Genomic DNA, 18,284 nt, shown 5'->3' with positions numbered 1-18,284 from the left:
GAAAACAATACTCTCAGCTTCTCAGCATCTGGTCAATGGCCCTCTGCAAGCCCCAAGTTAAATTAGCTAAAAAAAATTAAAATTTTAACACTAATTTTAACTGTTTCCATTAAGCATGTAACCAATGTTATTAGTTTATCCCATTTTTGTTGCTGGTGGAGATATCAGAGTTTTTCTCTGTTAGACAATAGCAATATTTTGGACTCGTAGTTAAAATAAGCAACAAAACCATTATCATGAAAGAATATTTATGAACTTAGAGTCTGTTTGAAATATTTTTAGTGTTATAACTAATTTAATACACTTCCTAAACCATGGGTAAAATAAAGCATAAATATAAGGGTTAATGCAAGAATTAATATGAACCACAGCCAAAACTTTAAATAATGTTTCTGCCTGGATTTCAATAACAGTCCCTATTAAACTGTAAATAAAATATGGAAGTAAACAAACCAGAAACACAGACACTAAAATGCCAAGAACTTTTGCTGCTTTTCTCTCAGATTTCATGTGGATTTTAGGCCACGTGTGATTATTAAGCTCTCGGATAGCAGTGGCATGTTTCTTAGCAATGCCAAAAACCCGAATATACAACATTCCTATGATGGAAAGTGGAAATATAAAGGAAAATACAAGATCAACCTCAGACCAAACCTCATTTAGCAAATAAAAACATTCTCCTGGACACATTACAAAACTTGAAAAGGTTCCAGTAAAATAATAAAATGCTGTGACATACAACCCCAACACACACCAGTTACAATAAACTACAATGCATGTAGTCCTCCTAGAGATCGTGTTTAAGTACAGAAATGGGTGTGAGAGAGCCAAATATCGATCAACAGCAATAAGAGTAACATTATAGATCGATATGGTCATGAAGAAACCAGAAACTACAAAAAAACTGATGCATAAAACTTTTCCAAAAATCCAGCATGACTCAATCGTCCAGATTAACATCAGTGGCATCACTAAAGCACCCACAAGGAAATCCGACACCGCAAGGGAAAGCACAAGCATGTTAGTCGGTGTTTGAAGCTGTTTAAAGTAAAAAACAGAGATGATGATGAGCAGATTTCCACACACTGTTAGCAGAACCACAGCAGCTGAACATGCGTACAATAAGATATAAAGTATGGGAGACACAGATCTCTCTGGACAGAAGAAATGCTCACAACGATCAGACTGATTAAACTCTGTCAGGTTCATGAATCTTCTTATGTCTACAAAGTAAAACAATTTTCAGTCGTAAGTCATTAATAGATTTCTTGTCTCAAGCAGCTCTAGTGCTTTTATAGTTTAATATTTGAATACACCCCTGAGTTTAAGTGACAGCATAATGCAAATGATGTCATGCCTTGGTGGAACAAAAAGGCCTAGTTCACATAACCAGAGAAGTAAACCTGATGTTACACAAATTTGTCTGTAACTATGTACACTTTTCATACTAAGAAACACAACAATGCATTACAAAATGTTAATATATATGGCGGGAAAATAAGCATTAAAGGGTCAGAAACCTAAAAAGCACTGACTCCAGAGGTTCAAAAGTGGGCAACTAATGGGTGCTTTCCCACAGAAACCCCCTCAATCAGAACATGGTAAGCCGAAATGGCGGCCACATACGTTCTGAGAGTGCTAGAACATATGACTGAGGACAGTTTCTCCTGCAGAAACTCTCCTCTCAAAAACTAGAACTGAAACCATCTGGCAGGGAACTGGGTCTACATGGTTTGCCATATACTAACTTGTTATGTACCAATTTGTCTTGCACAAAGAATAGTTTCTATTACATTGGCTGAAACACCAGCATCTCTTAATTGACCCCTTTCAGGAGGGTGTAGCATAGTCTGTATATTTGTATTGTGGTTGTTTCTTTTTACAGATTTTATTCAGATTCTATTTAGATTTATTCTATTTTATTTACTTTTATCTAATATTGTTTTTGTGTCTCTGTGTGCTTTGTGTGTTATGGCAGTCATCACATAAGCAATTTCCTGCGGGATCAATAAAGTTTTCTGATTCTGATTCTGATATTAGATCTGAGAACCATACTCTGGTCAGCCAACGGGGCTCTATCAATAAGATGCGGAGTCCCTGTTGACGGACCTTTGCTAGGACTCCGGGGGCAGAGCTATCAGAGGAATTGCGTAAAGATGCTGTCTGGGCCACGTGTGGGCCATGGCGTCCAGACCCAGGGGAGCTGGAGAATTCAGAGAGTAGTAAAGAGGACATTGTGTCGTGTCCTGTGAAGCACAGAGGTCCACCTCTGCTACCTCTCCCAGATTTGAATGACCATTTGGGGTGGGGTTTCCATTCCCCATGTGTCACAGCTTGTTTGAACAGCAAGTCTGCTTCCACATCCATATGCCCCGGAATGAACTTGTCCTGTGGGCAAAGCAGAATCTGCTGAGCTAGCTTGTTCAAGCGGCGTGGACGCAATCCGCCCTGGCGATTTATATAATAGACTACCGTAGTGTTGTCCACCCGCACTAAGACATGATATCCTCTCAACTGCTGATGGAAGTATTTCAGGGCCAGAAATAAAGCAATCATATCGAGGCAATTGGTGTGCCATGCGAGAAGATGACCTCTCCAGATCGTTGGGGTTTGGACGGCCATCTAAGACCGCACCCCAACCCATAGGGAAAGTGTCTGTCATTAGCATCTTGCAACGACAACACAGACCTAGAGTGGGACCCAAAGTCAAAAACCATAGTCTGAACCACATAGAAAGGGTATGAAGCCTCTGGCGCATAACCCTTGTTTGCCTCTGGGGATTGGCCCTTGGATGAAATCCCCTAGCTCTCAGCCACAACTTAAAGGGTCTCATGTGTAGGGGGCCCAAGGGTATCACCATGGATAAACCTGCCATGAGACCTAGGATTTTCTGAAAGTAACGAAAAGTCACTTTCTGGCCTAGCTTGATGTTCTTTAGGGTACTTAAAATGGATTAGATACATACAGGAGACAGCTGTGCCTGCATTCTGATCAAATCCCAAATACGCTGAGCGGGAGAGACAATGCTTTTTTTGGCTGAGTCAAGATCAGCCAGTCGTGTATGTAATAAAAAATACGGATGCCCTAAAATACCCTGGTATATGTGCGGGTTGCTAGGCCAAATGAAAGGACCAGATACTGGTAAGCTTCGCCCCCGAAAGCAAACCTCAGGAACCTCCTGTGTTGTGGCAATATTTCTATATAAAAATATGCATCCAGGTCGATTGTCACAAACCAGTCTTCTGATTGGATTTTAGAAGCAATAATCTTGACCGTCAACATTTTGAACTTGTATGCTCTGAGATAGCGGTTCTACCCGCAAGGATTTAGAATTTGACGCAACTCCCCGTTTTTCTAGGGAAATACCGGCTATAGTAGCCTGACTGTCTGTCTGGCAGGGAAACATATTCTATGGCCCCTATTTCCAGCAAAGTCTGCAGTTCTTGTGTCAACAAATGAGCTCGTTCTGGTTTCACAGAAGTGAAAACTACGCCGAAACCATGCAGAAGACGATGTGCAAGTTGGATTCTGTAGCCTCTCTCTACGATCCTTTGAACCCAAGAAGAAATACTTGGCAGTAGCTTCCATGCTGCCAATTTCTCTGAAAGGGGCACAAGTTTTAATACTTCGGCTAGATGGGGGGAGTGTTATATGTTCGGCGTCCTAAAACATGGCAGGAGGCAACTGAACACCTAACATTTAATTGGGGACCATGGTGGCAATGACCTCCTGAGGGTGCCAGGAAGGAGTTCCTATTCTCTGATGGAATACTACACGCCTCTCCCTGGGGGGAGACAACGTCATGGTCCTGGGCATTTAATAAGCCTCAGGACTTTTCGAGGAGATGATACTCCTCAGGTCCAGTCTCTTAGAGGTGGACTGTGAAGCGCGGCGAGTCATACCCCAGTCCTTACGAGGGGTGCTCGACCACATGCATTTTGTGCTTTACGCCTCATTAGAGCGGGACTCTTGAGCATGGCGAGGAAGAAACCTCATGAATGCTTCTTCATAGCGTTTCACCTACTGAAACCTAGTGCTGACGGTAGCGTCACCAAATAGGCCAGAAGGTGAGATGGAGGCATCAAGGAGGAATTTATCCTTATCCTTGATGCCAGTGTGGTTAGGCCACAGATCTCTCTCCGTTGCAACCATGGCAGCTATAGAACGACCAATGGCAAGGGTTGTCTGCTTGGTGTCATGGAGAGACAAATCAATGGCTCGGCAAAGCTCTGAAAAAGCCTCTTCACTGATTGGCCCGGACTGCACAAGTCCTTCAGCAGGACAGCTTTTATGCCTGCAACACCGCTATGGTGTGCAGGGCAGCACCGACCTGACCTGCTGACTGAAAAGCCTTCCCCACTAGCAAAGCTGTTAGTCTACACAGCTTAGTGGGAAGTGTGGGCTTCTTCAAACACTCAAAAGAGAAAGCATGGCAATCGTCATCAGAGAAAAGTCTCTCACATGGAGGTAAACATCTCTTTTTTAACTCACCCTTTTTTTATTTTTGCTTTCTGTTATTCTTTTTATTTTTAACTGTCACGCAGTATCGTTTACACACACACACACACACACACACACACAATTTAGTCTTTAAAGACCAAAGACCTAAGGATGTTTCTGGTTCAGTCATATTTATAACCTCCAGGTGTACCTGATCATATGATATCACCTGACCGAGGATATATAAGCCAAGTTTTTGGCGTGTTTGACGTGTGTCAACAACAGGTAAGCAAAGACCTTTTCCCTTAGTGTTTTCATGCAGCACCGAGTGTAGCTTTTAAAAGGGGACTGTATCACACTTGGTAGCAGGGATGTGCACAAAACCCTGCTGAAAATAAAACACAACATATTGTGGTATATTTGCTGGTCAAGCTGGGGACCAGCTATTCTGGTCTATGCTGTTTTTTTTCCCCACCAGGACCAGCAGAGTAGTCAGCATACCAGCATTATAATGCTGGTCACCCTTACCAGCATTCCAGCACAAAAACCCTGGAATGTATTCTGGTGGTCAGCTGCTCAAAGATGGTCCTGATGACCAGCACCCTGGCCAAACATAACGCTGGTGGTGGTGGTATGCTGGTCAACCTACTGATTCTGGCTACCAGCATAGCAGCATCAAAACACAACATATGCAACCCCAGCATACCGACATTTTTACAAACATTTGGTTTAGGTACATTAAGAACTTCATAGTAACAAGACAATATTTAGGTTTGTGTAAATTATAGAATATGTATAAAATCAGCTTTATTGGCAAACACAAACAGTATTAACAACGTTTAATATGTAACAGTATGTACAATATGCACATTTGTAACAATATGTTAATTTAACAATGAACACCAAACAAGTTTTGATAAAAAATGAATAACAAAAACAAAACATGAGAGAAACCAACTTTTACACAGTTACTTTTACACCACAGTGAGGCCATAATAAAGTTCTGTCATGTCCTGACATTTGTGTGTTTTTCTTACTTATAAATATATAAATGGCTTAGGTCTGATTACAGTACACTGTATTCAGCACAAACTGGGCTAAACTAATGTGAGCAGAATGTACGGTATGTCTAGGTTGTATTTTGGAGAATTATTGGAGTTATGCGTGGTTATTGAAAAAAAAGAAAGTCACTGATGGGCTGTCTGTACTGTATCTTGCCTGTTTGTTTGCATTTGCTCTCTCTAAGAAAGGTGGCTAATTATTTTCACTATTAAAACTATTCATAAAAATATATGACATTTATTTTATCATGCTTATCATTACTCACTATTGACCATGCATAAAGACATCACAAGCTTTTGTAATGTTATACAACAATTTATACTTTGTGCATTACTATTTACATTTACACCTAAATATCACAAACATCTGTAAGCTACATAAAGCAGTGTTTTAGCCACTGGGAGCTAAATTTTTGGTTAAATAACATTATAAATAGCAGTGTGATAAGATAACCAAACAGTTACCATAAGCTAAAGCTATCCAAAACTGGGTGAAATATATTATTAATATATCACACCATAGCTGATACTGACAACTATCTGTAAGCTGCATTAGTAGGCATGCTGTAGGCATTAGGTTAGTCAATATGATCTAACATGTTTGTGCTAAGCTACATAAGGCAGTATGCTAGCATGATTAGCAGTGTTATCTACATGCTAACCTAAACTTGCAAGAAAATGAGGAGGAAAAATATTAGTTTTATATTATCAGAATAAGGATTATATAAGACTTAATAACTTACCTATGGTAACAGCTTGATGGATTTTCCTCCTTTTGTGTTGGAGTACTGATGGGTCATTTATGAATGATTCATTCTTTTTGAATGAATCTTTAGCTTGACTCAGAAGACAGAGCAGTCTCAGAGACTGATTAGTTCATTTTCTACTCGGCGCGTATGCGCAAAGCATTGAAAAACCTCCGGTTATGTACTATACAGGAAACAGAAATGTATAGTTACATTTAATTCTTTTTGGTCTTTTGATCTTTTATCGTGACTCCAATAGACGCTATGCAGTGCAGTACACAGGAAACACAGTTTTCAATGAGTCTTCTAGTCATGAGTCATTCGTTCTTTTGTCATGAGACTCCTATAGATGCTATGCAGTGCAGTACACAGGAAAAATAACTAAACGGTTTTCAACATGTCTTTAAGTCCTAGTCGTTTGTTCTTTTGTCACGTGACTCCCAAAGATGCTATGCAGTGCAATAGATTCAAAAGAACAAATGACTAGATATGAGAGGTAACTGCTCATTTTGTTTATCATAAAATGTCCTCAGCGGTATTGTAATGGAGGGGTCTACAATTTTCAGGATATGTACATTTCCACTGTGAGAGAAAAAGGGTTAGCATCATTGATACCCCATGTATCTAGGTAGACTTTGGCTAATTTTGGGGGTTGCACAGGTGTCTTTATGACAGCTAACAACCTCAAACAGGTGCTACTAATTTAGAATCATGAGCAGAGTGTAGCCGGACTATTTAAAAGCAAAATAACTGGTCTTTAAGGGTCAGAAATCTGGCTGATAAGAAAGTGATCAAATACTTATTTGACACAGTAATTCACAAATAAATTGTTTTAAAAAATCATACAACGTGATTTCCGGATTTTTCTTTTTAGATTCTGTCTCTCACAGTGAAGATGCACCTATGCCCCTCCATGATTTCTAAGTAAGAGAACTTGCAAAATTACAGGGTGATCAAATACTTATTGACCTCACTGTAAATGTAACCTTACTTATAAACATATGAATGTCACCTAGTGCAAAGTAAATGTCCAAGATAGAGGGACGAGGGACACAGATAATTTCATATATAGAAGGCACATTTACAGCATACTGTAAATATGGCTGTGCAAACAGACATTCGGGGTAAAACAGTGCAAACAGGAATAGTGCACTATAAAGAAAGGGTGTTAGGTTTGTAAAAGCCCACCTTTACACCCTATACACAGTCATACATCTTTGTGCCTCTCTCGAAAAGCAGTTCTTGTTTAACTCAAGACACAATTGAACATCGCATACCTGGCATTTCCATGGTGTTTTTTGCTGCTTACCATAAACTGATTTGCAATGCACACAAACCCTGTGACCTGCAGTGGCAACATTCCTGGCATCCAAGGTCAATCCATGTGCTGGTTGTGCTGTCACAGGTGAAGCCTTATCATGTGGCCAACCAATACTGTATATTATCATCAATAACTATTGACCATGCATAAAAAAAACAAGCTTTTGTTATGTTATACACCTTAATATCACAAACATCTGTAAGATACATAAGGCAGTATTTTAGGCACTGGGAGCTAAAGTGTTTGTGCTAAATAACATTATAAATGGCAGTGCCATAAACTAACCAAAAACTGAACCAAATAGCTACCGTAACATAAAGCTATCCAAAACAAGGTAAAATATATTATAAACATTTACACCACAGCTGATACTGACAACCACCTGTAATCTACATACATTAGCTTAGCCACCGTGAGCTAACCTGTTTGTGCTAAACTACATAAGGCAGTATGTAAGCATGGTTTAGCAGTATGCCTACCAAACCATGTATGTGCCATTAAATCACAATGTTTCACATACACTGGCAAAAGCTTGTAAGAAAATAAGGGGAAAAATAATAATAATTTTATATTATTAGAATAAAGATTATATAAGAATTAATAACTTACCCACGGTAACAACTTGCTGGATTCTCTTCCTTCGTTCTCTGTTGGACTCTCAGTATTGTTCTGAGGTAAATCTAAACTTCTCCCACTGTCCAGAACATTCTGTAAACCTGTACATCGACCATTTAGTTGAATCCACTTTAAATGATTGTTGTGTAACCTGCAAAGCTGTCAGACACAAGAATAAAAAAGTGATTCTAGAGTTGATCCTCATGTCCGCTGTAGTTGGCTAATAGCTTTTTTTCGAGTTTAAAGCAGAAGTTGATGTGCAAATTCCCAGAATGTGTACCCTGTTTATTTTTGTTTGTTTGTTTTACTAAATCAAAGTTTTCTATTGATATGTGAATTTAAATTAACAAATAAAGACCCCTTACAGTTTTAAATGAAGTATTACATACATTGTGTATGATTAAAAAAGATTGAAGCATTTTCAGTTATTTTCAAGGTTACCATAAAAAAATGCAAGTTCCACCGCTTGAATAGCTGACCCCATGATGCTGGTGCTGGTGACCAGTATTATAATGCTGTGATACTGGTGCTGATATCCCAGTCACCTTACTGATGCAGGTGCTGGTGACCAGCATTGTAGTGACCATGATGCTGGTCCTAGTCACCTTACTGATGCTGGTCCCCAGCATACCAGCACACAATGAAATACAACATATGCTGTTATAATTACTGGTCAAGCTGGTGACCAGCTAAGATGGGATATGATATGCCTTTTTTTTTTCAGTTTTATATTCAAATTCAAATTGACACATACACAGTTATACACAGTATGATATGCAGTGAAATGCTTAAATGACCACCCATGGCCTTAAAAGTAAAAACAGTTAACAAGAAATAAATAAAACAAAATATTAAAATTTTCAAAAAATATATAAAAAATATAAAAACTTATCTGTACAATGAGAGAAAAAAAAAATGAATTTAAATGGAAATAAGTGGAAATGACTAGGAAAAAGATGAATTTAAATGGAAATAAGTGGAAATGACTAGAAAGTGTGTATATGTCCATGGTCCATAAATGTCCATAATCTGTGCGAAGTGTAAATGTTCATGAATGTGCATGAATGTGCAATGTGCGATGTACCATGAATGTCCGGGGTATGTGCAACTGTGAATGAGTGTCCATCACATCACCGTGCAGAGAGGTTTAGTCCTGTAAAATGTCCATAACTGTAAACTGTGCAATGTTCAAAGACGCAGAAATTGTTTAGTCCTGAGTATTGATCTGGTTTAGAGACCGTATTGCCTGCCGTCACGACTGCTCCGACCACCTTTTCTTTGTTTTTGTTCTTTAAGTTAGTTTACAGCGTTTTAAAACCGGCAAAATTACCACCATGGGGTACATTAGTTATGATAGAGACACTCTTGTTTCTATTGGTATACAATGTACTCACAATTCGACGTTTTTAACTCCGGATCCGAGCTGGCCGAGTGAGATCCTGAGGGACAACAAAGGACGCGACGCGAAGCGGCGGCCCCGAGGGAAACGAGCCGGCGTCAGGAACAGGCTGAGAGCCCGTGCACACCGCACACCTCTGCCTAGCATCCTGCTCGCCAACGTCCAGTCACTGGAAAACAAACTCGATGACCTCAGGGCCAGGATAAAGTTCCAGAGAGACATTCGGGACTGCAATCTCCTCTGCTTCACCGAGACATGGCTGAACCCAGCGGTGCCGGACCACGCCATCCAGCCGGCCGAGTTCTTCTCGGTTCACCGCATGGACAGGAGGCGGGACTCGGGGAAGTCAAGGGGAGGCGGCGTGTGTTTAATGGTGAACAGCAGCTGGTGCAACAGCGCGAGCGTTGTTCCTCTCACACGCTCCTGCACACCAAATCTGGAACTACTGTCCATCATGTGTCGTCCTTTCTACCTTCCTCGGGAGTTTACATCAGTCATAATCAGCGCCGTTTATATTCCACCACAAGCGGACACGGACACTGCCTTATGCGAGCTGCATGAAGCACTCACACAACAACAAACACAACACCGGGACGCTGCGCTTATTGTGGCGGGGGATTTTACCAGTGCCAACCTCAAACGCGCAGCGCCGAACTTTTATCAGCACATTACCTGCCCCACCAGGGGCGAAAGGACACTGGACCACTGCTATACAACAGTCAAGGACGGCTACAAGGCACAATCTTGTCCACCGTTTGGTAAATCCGACCACGCCGGCATCTTCCTCATGCCAAAATACAAACAAAGGCTGAAACAGGAAGTTCCGGTTCAGAGGGAGGTCGCGCGCTGGACGGACCAATCGGTGGCCGCGTTATAGGACGCACTCGATGACGCAGACTGGGACATGTTCAGAAACAGCTCCGACGATGACGTCAGCGTGTTTACGGAAGCGGTTGTGGAATTCATCGGGAAACTAGCGGAAGATACCGTAGAAAAAAAGACTATTAAAACGTTTCCCAACCAGAAGCCGTGGGTGGATAAAACCATCCGCGACGCTCTGAAATCTCGCACCGCTGCCTACAACACGGGACTCGCGTCAGGGGACATGGAACCGTACAAGGCTGCGTCATACAGCGCCCGGAAGGCGGTGAAAGAGGCGAAGCAGCGCTACGGGAGGAAACTAGAGTCACAACTCCAACAGAGTGACTCTAGGAGCCTGTGGCAGGGATTAAGAACAATAACGGATTATAAAGCACCAACATCCGGTATGATAAACGCAGACGTGTCTCTGGAGGACGAGCTGAACACTTTCTATGCTCGCTTCGAGGCTGCAGCTACAGACGCTAGCGATGCTAAGAGCTGCAGACAGGAAGTCACTGCCAGCACCGGAAGCACGTTCATCATCTCAGAGCATGACGTGAGGAGAGCCTTCAAGAGAGTGAACACCAGGAAAGCAGCAGGACCAGACGGCATCTCAGGCCGCATTCTCAGAGCCTGCGCAGACCAGCTAGCACCTGTGTTCACTGAGATATTCAACATCTCTTAACACTAGAAGCGCCGCGCCAGTGTCACCTACTAAAAGCGCGGTTCAGCGGTCTTTTGACCGCCTATTGTTTTGAATGGGAAGCTGTTGCTGACACACAATGATCGCTAGATGGCGCTTTCACACAAAGCAAATAGTTTAGCTCCAAGATCAACTTGCACTTGGACAATGCGCCATTCATTCTCGCGTTGATAATCAGCGGTATCTTTTTTCATATTCAACTGAGAAAAAGCTCTACTTAATTTTATATCGTATGGAGAACATTTATTCGTTTTTTCATTCTATTTGAAACTTCTGAACGTCTTGGATGGAGCAGGAGCAGCGATTTAGTTCTGAACTCGCTTCCGTGAAATTATCGCTAAAACAATAATGTGTTTGAATAAATCAGATCTACCACAGCAGATAATAAACTATGCTATGTCATAACCGAATCAAACACCACGACTATGCCTCATTTCGTTCGTCGGGAACGTGGTTCACTTGGCCGCGGTGTATTATAAACCTGCGGAATGTTTCACTGTTTATGCCCACATAAGATTCATGTAATAAAAGCGAGTGAAATGTGGAAGTGGCCACTCAATGAGAACTAAATCAAAGATTTCGGTAACTACACTGAGTGTATAGTGATACTAAACAGCTGAACAACTTTATCGTTTACCTCTGAGAAAAAAAGCTGTATTTTGTTTGTTTATATTTAGAATTTTTATAACAGTACAAGCAGACACACACACACACACACACACACCTCCCCTGAGCCCTCGGTAAACATCCAATCACCGTCGGTATGCAAACGAGTCAAGACGTAGCCTAACGTGGTGTCGTGTCAGATTTCAGCGGTCACGGAGAGGAAAGACTTTGAAGCAGATGCAGCGTTTTTTTTCAGTTACAACAAGCACAGCGATGAGTCCACGTTGTTTCACTGGTTATGACATAGTGACACTAAACAGCTGAACAACTTCACTTTTTTGGGAAAAATAGCTGTATTTTGTTTGTTTATATGTAGAATTGAATAAATAAATGAATAACACCTTCATATCCCCTCTCAAGAGAGTGCCATAGTCTATTGTTAGTTTTAATGATTTGGCTGAAACTAATTATCACTACATAAGTACCCCAACACCATTGATCATGAGTTTCAGCTGAAACTAATTCATATGTGTGTGTGTGTGTGTGTGTGAGTAATCGAGGCCGGCTCTACGCAGGGCAAGAGGGGCAGCGCACCCTCAAATATATGTCTGCACATGTTAATATATTCCTAAAATTTATATATTAAAGAAGCGTCCACGGAGTGGACCAGTTTATATATTAATCTTAATATTAATATATTAATCTAAGCTTGAACTTATCATCATTGTTTCGTTCAGATTCCGCTTCAGTGTGTTTCTTAATCTTTCCCCATATTTTTGTGCCAACTATTATACACATATTATATATATGTGTATTTATATATATTATATAACAAATAAAATCCGTATTACTTGACCCTGAAGTTTAGTTTAGCACACAAAAAACCAGAAACGTCCTTTCTGGTAAATCAACTGCATATGTGTTTTATTTACAGCAATTCTTTAAAAATGAATATACATTGTACAGTACAAGGTAAACACGAGGAAGATTACAAAATGAAATGAAATGTCTACTTTATAAACAGCTTAGTATATTGTGCATCGAGATTCTAAAATCCCTTGCATGTTGCCCCTATATTTTGTGCTTCAATTCCAAGTGAAGAGATATTTGACCGGCAGCCTAGAAACAAAAGAACTGTAGGTGTGATCACAACCCCCTCCGAACGACCGTGCCATCAATCACTGACCACCTCAGAAGTTCCCTCCAATGTATGCTGATGTTTTGCAAGTTGTTTTAGCACCATTCAAAGGCTTACAATTCATTGAGCTTAGATTACTAGCAGATGACATAAATTTTGTTTCTGAACATCTGCCGCTTGATTTTTATTTGCTTACAAACACAAGTTCCCTTCAACAGTGTGAATTCTGCCCATGATGCTTGCATCGCTTTATTAACATTCCATTCCAATATCGTTCAGACTGTGCCTGTGTACAAGGGGGCAATTCTCGTCTGATTTTATTAATTGTGCCAACAATAGTGGTTTTATTCGCCAAAAGATAAATAGATAGAACATAAATAAATAGAACAAAATAAAATGAAATATCCTCAATTCAGATACTATTTTATTAAGCAACGACATAACATTTATCTTAGCTGGATGTTCTAATTCTTAAAAACGTTGAACCTAAAGTAAGACTTATCACACTGTAACTAGAATATTTACAAAACTCAAAGGTTGTCTTATGAATACTAAAAAAACCTAAATTTTCAGTTTACATATACATTACATTTTAAGCAGATGGGCCATAAAACTGATCATATGTTATATATATATATATAATATAAAGAGTCAAATTCAGGCTTTTACTATAGTGGATTCCAAGGACTTGTAACTTAAAATGTAACGTATAATCTTATAGTAGAAAACACGAGGTAAATTTGACTATATTCATTTACTTAGGTTAAATGAATTGTAAGCCTTTGAATGGTGCTAAAAAAATTGCAAAACATCAGAATATATTGGAGGGAACTTCTGAGGTGGTCAGTGATTGATGGCACGGTCGTTCGGAGGGGGTTGTGATCACACCTACAGCTCTTTTGTTTCTAGGCTGCCGGTCAAATATCTCTTCACTTGGAATGGAAGCACAAAATATAGGGGCAACATGCAAGGGATTTTAGCATCTCGACGCACAATATACTAAGCTGTGTATAAAGTAGACACTGTTTGTTTTTTCATTTTGTAATCTTTCTCGTGTTTACCTTGTACCAGTGGCGGCCGGCCCATAGGGGGCGCTGGGGCACCGCCCTCCCTGATAAGAGGGGCTAAAAATGTAAAATATATTTTTTTACAAATTAAGTTTTTAAACTCGGTTTACCCACCAGTATGTGCCTACATGCGATATGAATAACATATACAACATTTCCCACCTAGTGACATTCATTCACCAGTGAATTTCCACAGACAGACTTGTATCGTTTCTGTCATGGGGCGCTGAGAAAAAGCGCCCCTGAGTGCAGCCAAATAGCCAGTCATGTAGCTGTTGCTAGGGTAAATTAATAAATATGCGGCCAATCAGGTTCTCAGAATTTTATGGTCTTGGGGCGCTGGAAATTCTGCCCCAAGCCGCAGAAAATACCGCGAGATTTAAGTTTTTTTTCTTTTGAGGCGCGGTCAATCAGAGTAATGATGGCGAACTTAACGAGCGAAGAGCAGTTTCCACCAAATTCGGTGAGATCCTTATTAATATACCCGTTTTAGACTGTTGTGTTAAATTGCATTTTTTAAACTGTTTTTCTTTGTGTGAACCACTTTGAGATGCAACTTTGCTTGGAAGGTGATCCAGCTGATCATACCCTTTGATGTTGATTATTGTATTTGATACTCCCTTAAGCATGCATGGTGTATTATACAATGGAAATTTGTTCATTGACTTTATCTGTGAAACTGGTGATTTTGAGGAGGAGATTAAATCATTACTGTTAATTGTAATCATTGTCTGACTGTTGATTTTAATTCTTATATTGGACTAAGAAAGAAATATTTTGTCACATCAGCCCCACCAGGAAAAATTTTCACCAGCCGCCACTGCCTTGTACTGTACAATGTATATTCATTTTTTAAAGAATTGCTGTAAATAAAACACATATGCAGTTGATTTACAAGAAACGTTTCTGTTTTTTGTGTGCACACTTAAGCGGAATCTGGACGAAACAATGCTGATAAGTTCAAGCTTAGATTAATATATAAACTGGTCCACTCCGTGACCGCTGAAATCCGACAGACGGTAATTGGATGTTTACCAAGGGCTCAGGAGAGGTGTGTGTGTGTGTGTGTGTGTGCGCGCGCTGCAGCTTGTCCCTTTTTCAGCGGATTTTTCCGCTACTGCAGATCAGTTTAGCAACTTTATATCAACAATATATTTAATATATAAATTTTAGGAATATATTAACATGTGCAGACATATATTTGAGGGTACGCTGCCCCTCTTGCCCTGCGTAGAGCCGGCCTCGATTACTCACACACACACACATATTACACACACATATGAATTAGTTTCAGCTGAAACTCATGATCAATGGTGTTGGGGTACTTATGTAGTGATAATTAGTTTCAGCCAAATCATTAAAACTAACAATAGACTATGGCACTCTTGAGAGGGGATATGAAGGTGTTATTCATTTATTTATTCAATTCTACATATAAACAAACAAAATACAGCTATTTTTCCCAAAAAAGTGAAGTTGTTCAGCTGTTTAGTGTCACTATGTCATAACCAGTGAAACAACGTGTTTCAAAGTCTTTCCTCTCCGTGACCGCTGAAATCAGACACGACACCACGTTAGGCTACGTCTTAACTCATTTGCATACCGACGGTGATTGGATGTTTACCGAGGGCTCAGGGGAGGTGTGTGTGTGTGTGTGTGTCTGCTTGTACTGTTATAAAAATTCTAAATATAAACAAACAAAATACAGCTTTTTTTCTCAGAGGTAAACGATAAAGTTGTTCAGCTGTTTAGTATCACTATACACTCAGTGTAGTTACCGAAATCTTTGATTTAGTTCTCATTGAGTGGCCACTTCCACATTTCACTCGCTTTTATTACATGAATCTTATGTGGGCATAAACAGTGAAACATTCCGCAGGTTTATAATACACCGCGGCCAAGTGAACCACGTTCCCGACGAACGAAACGAGGCATAGTCGTGGTGTTTGATTCGGTTATGACATAGCATAGTTTATTATCTGCTGTGGTAGATCTGATTTATTCAAACACATTAATAAAGCTTTATATCCTCAGGATGGGTCACTGCATTTTTTAGAGATAATTGCAACAGAAATTTTTAAACAGAATGAACAAACTAATGAATTTTCTCGAAACGTTATAAAATAAAGTAAAGCTAAATCCTCTAAATCTCCTTATAAAATATCGCTGATTATCAACGCCAGAATGAATGGCGAATTGTCAATATTTCACGGATATATATATATATATATATATATATATATATATATATAAAATAAACTGCATATATGGAATGAAACCTGAAACAGTTACACACTGAATGACGCATAGATAGTATGCGCGATTCCTTGCGCCATCTGCTGAGAGAAATGAGAATCGCAGGTTGGAAAAGGCAGGAAACGGCATGACCGGCGCGCAGCTGTCAGCGATTTCACGTAAATAAGAGCAAAATAGCTTTATACTGGCTTTTACTGGTGCGATTTTGAAAATTTAAGCATACAGGGTGATTAAGCTCACAGATCTAGGAAAAGTCATGGAAGGAGGGTCCTGGAAATTGAACGAGTGTGAAGTATTTTTTTTTTACCCCCTTGCGGTCAAATGACCGCTGCTCGGCGCTTCTAGTGTTAATCTCAGTCGGTGATCCCCACATGCTTCAAAGAGTCCATCATTGTTCCTGTCCCAAAGAAACCTCATCCTGCTTCCCTCAATGACTATCGCCCTGTAGCCCTCACTTCAGTAGTGATAAAGTGCTTTGAACGCCTGGTCAGAGCCTTTATTATTTCTTCACTACCAGACACACTGGACCCACTACAGTTTGCATACCGTCCAAACCGTTCCACGGACGATGCAATCTCTCATCTCCTCCATACATCTCTCACTCACCTAGACACTCGGAGGGGGAATTATGTGAAAATGCTCTTCATCGACTACAGTTCTGCATTTAATACCATAATTCCCTCCACACTTACCACCAAGCTGGAGCACCTGGGACTCAGCTCATCAATGTGTCAGTGGATCTCCAATTTTCTGACTGGCAGACCACAGGCAGTAAGGATGGGCGGCCATGTCTCAGCCTCCATCACTCTCAGTACTGGAGCCCCCCAGGGTTGTGTTCTGAGCCCCCTGCTGTACTCTCTGTACACCTCTGACTGCGTGGCCACTACCAACTCCACCACCGTCATCAAGTTTGCTGACGACACTGTCGTGGTGGGCCTGATCACCAACAACGATGAAACGGCCTACCTGGAGGAGGTTGGAAATCTGGAGAACTGGTGCCAGAGAAACAATCTCCTCCTGAACGTCAGCAAGACAAAGGAGCTGATAGTGGACTTCAGTACAAAGCAGGTGAGGAACTACCAGACCCCCGTCATCAACAGGAGCCCAGTGGAGAGAGTGGACAGCTTCAGATACCTCGGTGTTCACATCACGCAGGACCTGGCATGGTCCTGTCACATCAACACCGTGGTAAAAAAGGCCCGGCAGCGTCTCTACCACCTCAGACGCTTGAGAGACTTTAGACTGCCCTCCAAGGTGCTCAGGAATTTCTACTCCTGCACCATAAAGAGCATCCTGACGGGAAATATCACAACCTGGTTCGGGAACAGCACCATGCAGGACAGACAAGCTCTACAGAGGGTGGTGCGATCAGCTGAGCGCATCATCCGCATCGAGCTCCCTGACCTGCACTCGATCTACAGCAAGCGGTGCTTGACCAAGGCCAGGAAGATCATGAAGGACCTCAGCCACCCCAATAACGGACTGTTTACTCTGTTGCGGTCTGGAAAGCGATTCCGCTCCTTGAAGGCCAACACAGAGAGACTGAGGAGGAGCTTCTTCCCGCAGGCGATAAGGTCTCTCAACCACACCACTAGGCAAAACTAACACAATATTTTCACAATTCTTACAATCAATCTTTATACATCAATGGACACTATGGACAACTCCACGCACATCACATCTACACTACATGTTCACGTTTACATTCTGGACCGTTGCACAAAGTCACTTTAATAACCATTGCACAAAGTCACTTTTTCTATGCATACTTGCACACCATTATAGTTCTATGTGTACAATATATTTCCATTTTCAGGTTCTATTTTTTCTAGTAAAATTTTTATTTAAATTTTTTATCATATTTCTTCTATTGATATTTATTGCTTATAAGTTTTAATTCTCTTTTTAAGGTCACTGGTGGTCGTGTAAGCACTGTGTATGACTGTGTATGTGACAAATAAAATTTGAATTTGAATTTATTATTATTGCCCAGTTTGTGCTGAATAAAATGTTATCAGACTTTAGCCGTTTATATGTTTATAAGTAACTGAAAAATACACAAATGTCAGGA

At 40.6% G+C, this 18,284-nt stretch overlaps 1 protein-coding gene across 1 annotated transcript; it reads right to left on the bottom strand.

Moving 5' to 3' along the window:
• Nucleotides 1-234: 234 nt before the first annotated feature.
• LOC128545315 (trace amine-associated receptor 13c-like) lies at nt 235-1,215 on the bottom strand. Its single transcript, XM_053515506.1, has one exon. The coding sequence runs from the start codon at nt 1,207-1,209 to the stop codon at nt 235-237; it is 975 nt and encodes a 324-aa protein (XP_053371481.1). The 5' UTR covers nt 1,210-1,215.
• Nucleotides 1,216-18,284: the final 17,069 nt, after the last annotated feature.

This window comes from Clarias gariepinus, chromosome 2, assembly GCF_024256425.1.
Source record: "Clarias gariepinus isolate MV-2021 ecotype Netherlands chromosome 2, CGAR_prim_01v2, whole genome shotgun sequence".
NCBI classification, from domain to species: Eukaryota; Metazoa; Chordata; class Actinopteri; order Siluriformes; family Clariidae; genus Clarias; species Clarias gariepinus.
The sequence above is the reverse complement of the archived record's forward strand: the minus strand, read 5'-3'. Positions and strand labels throughout refer to the sequence as shown.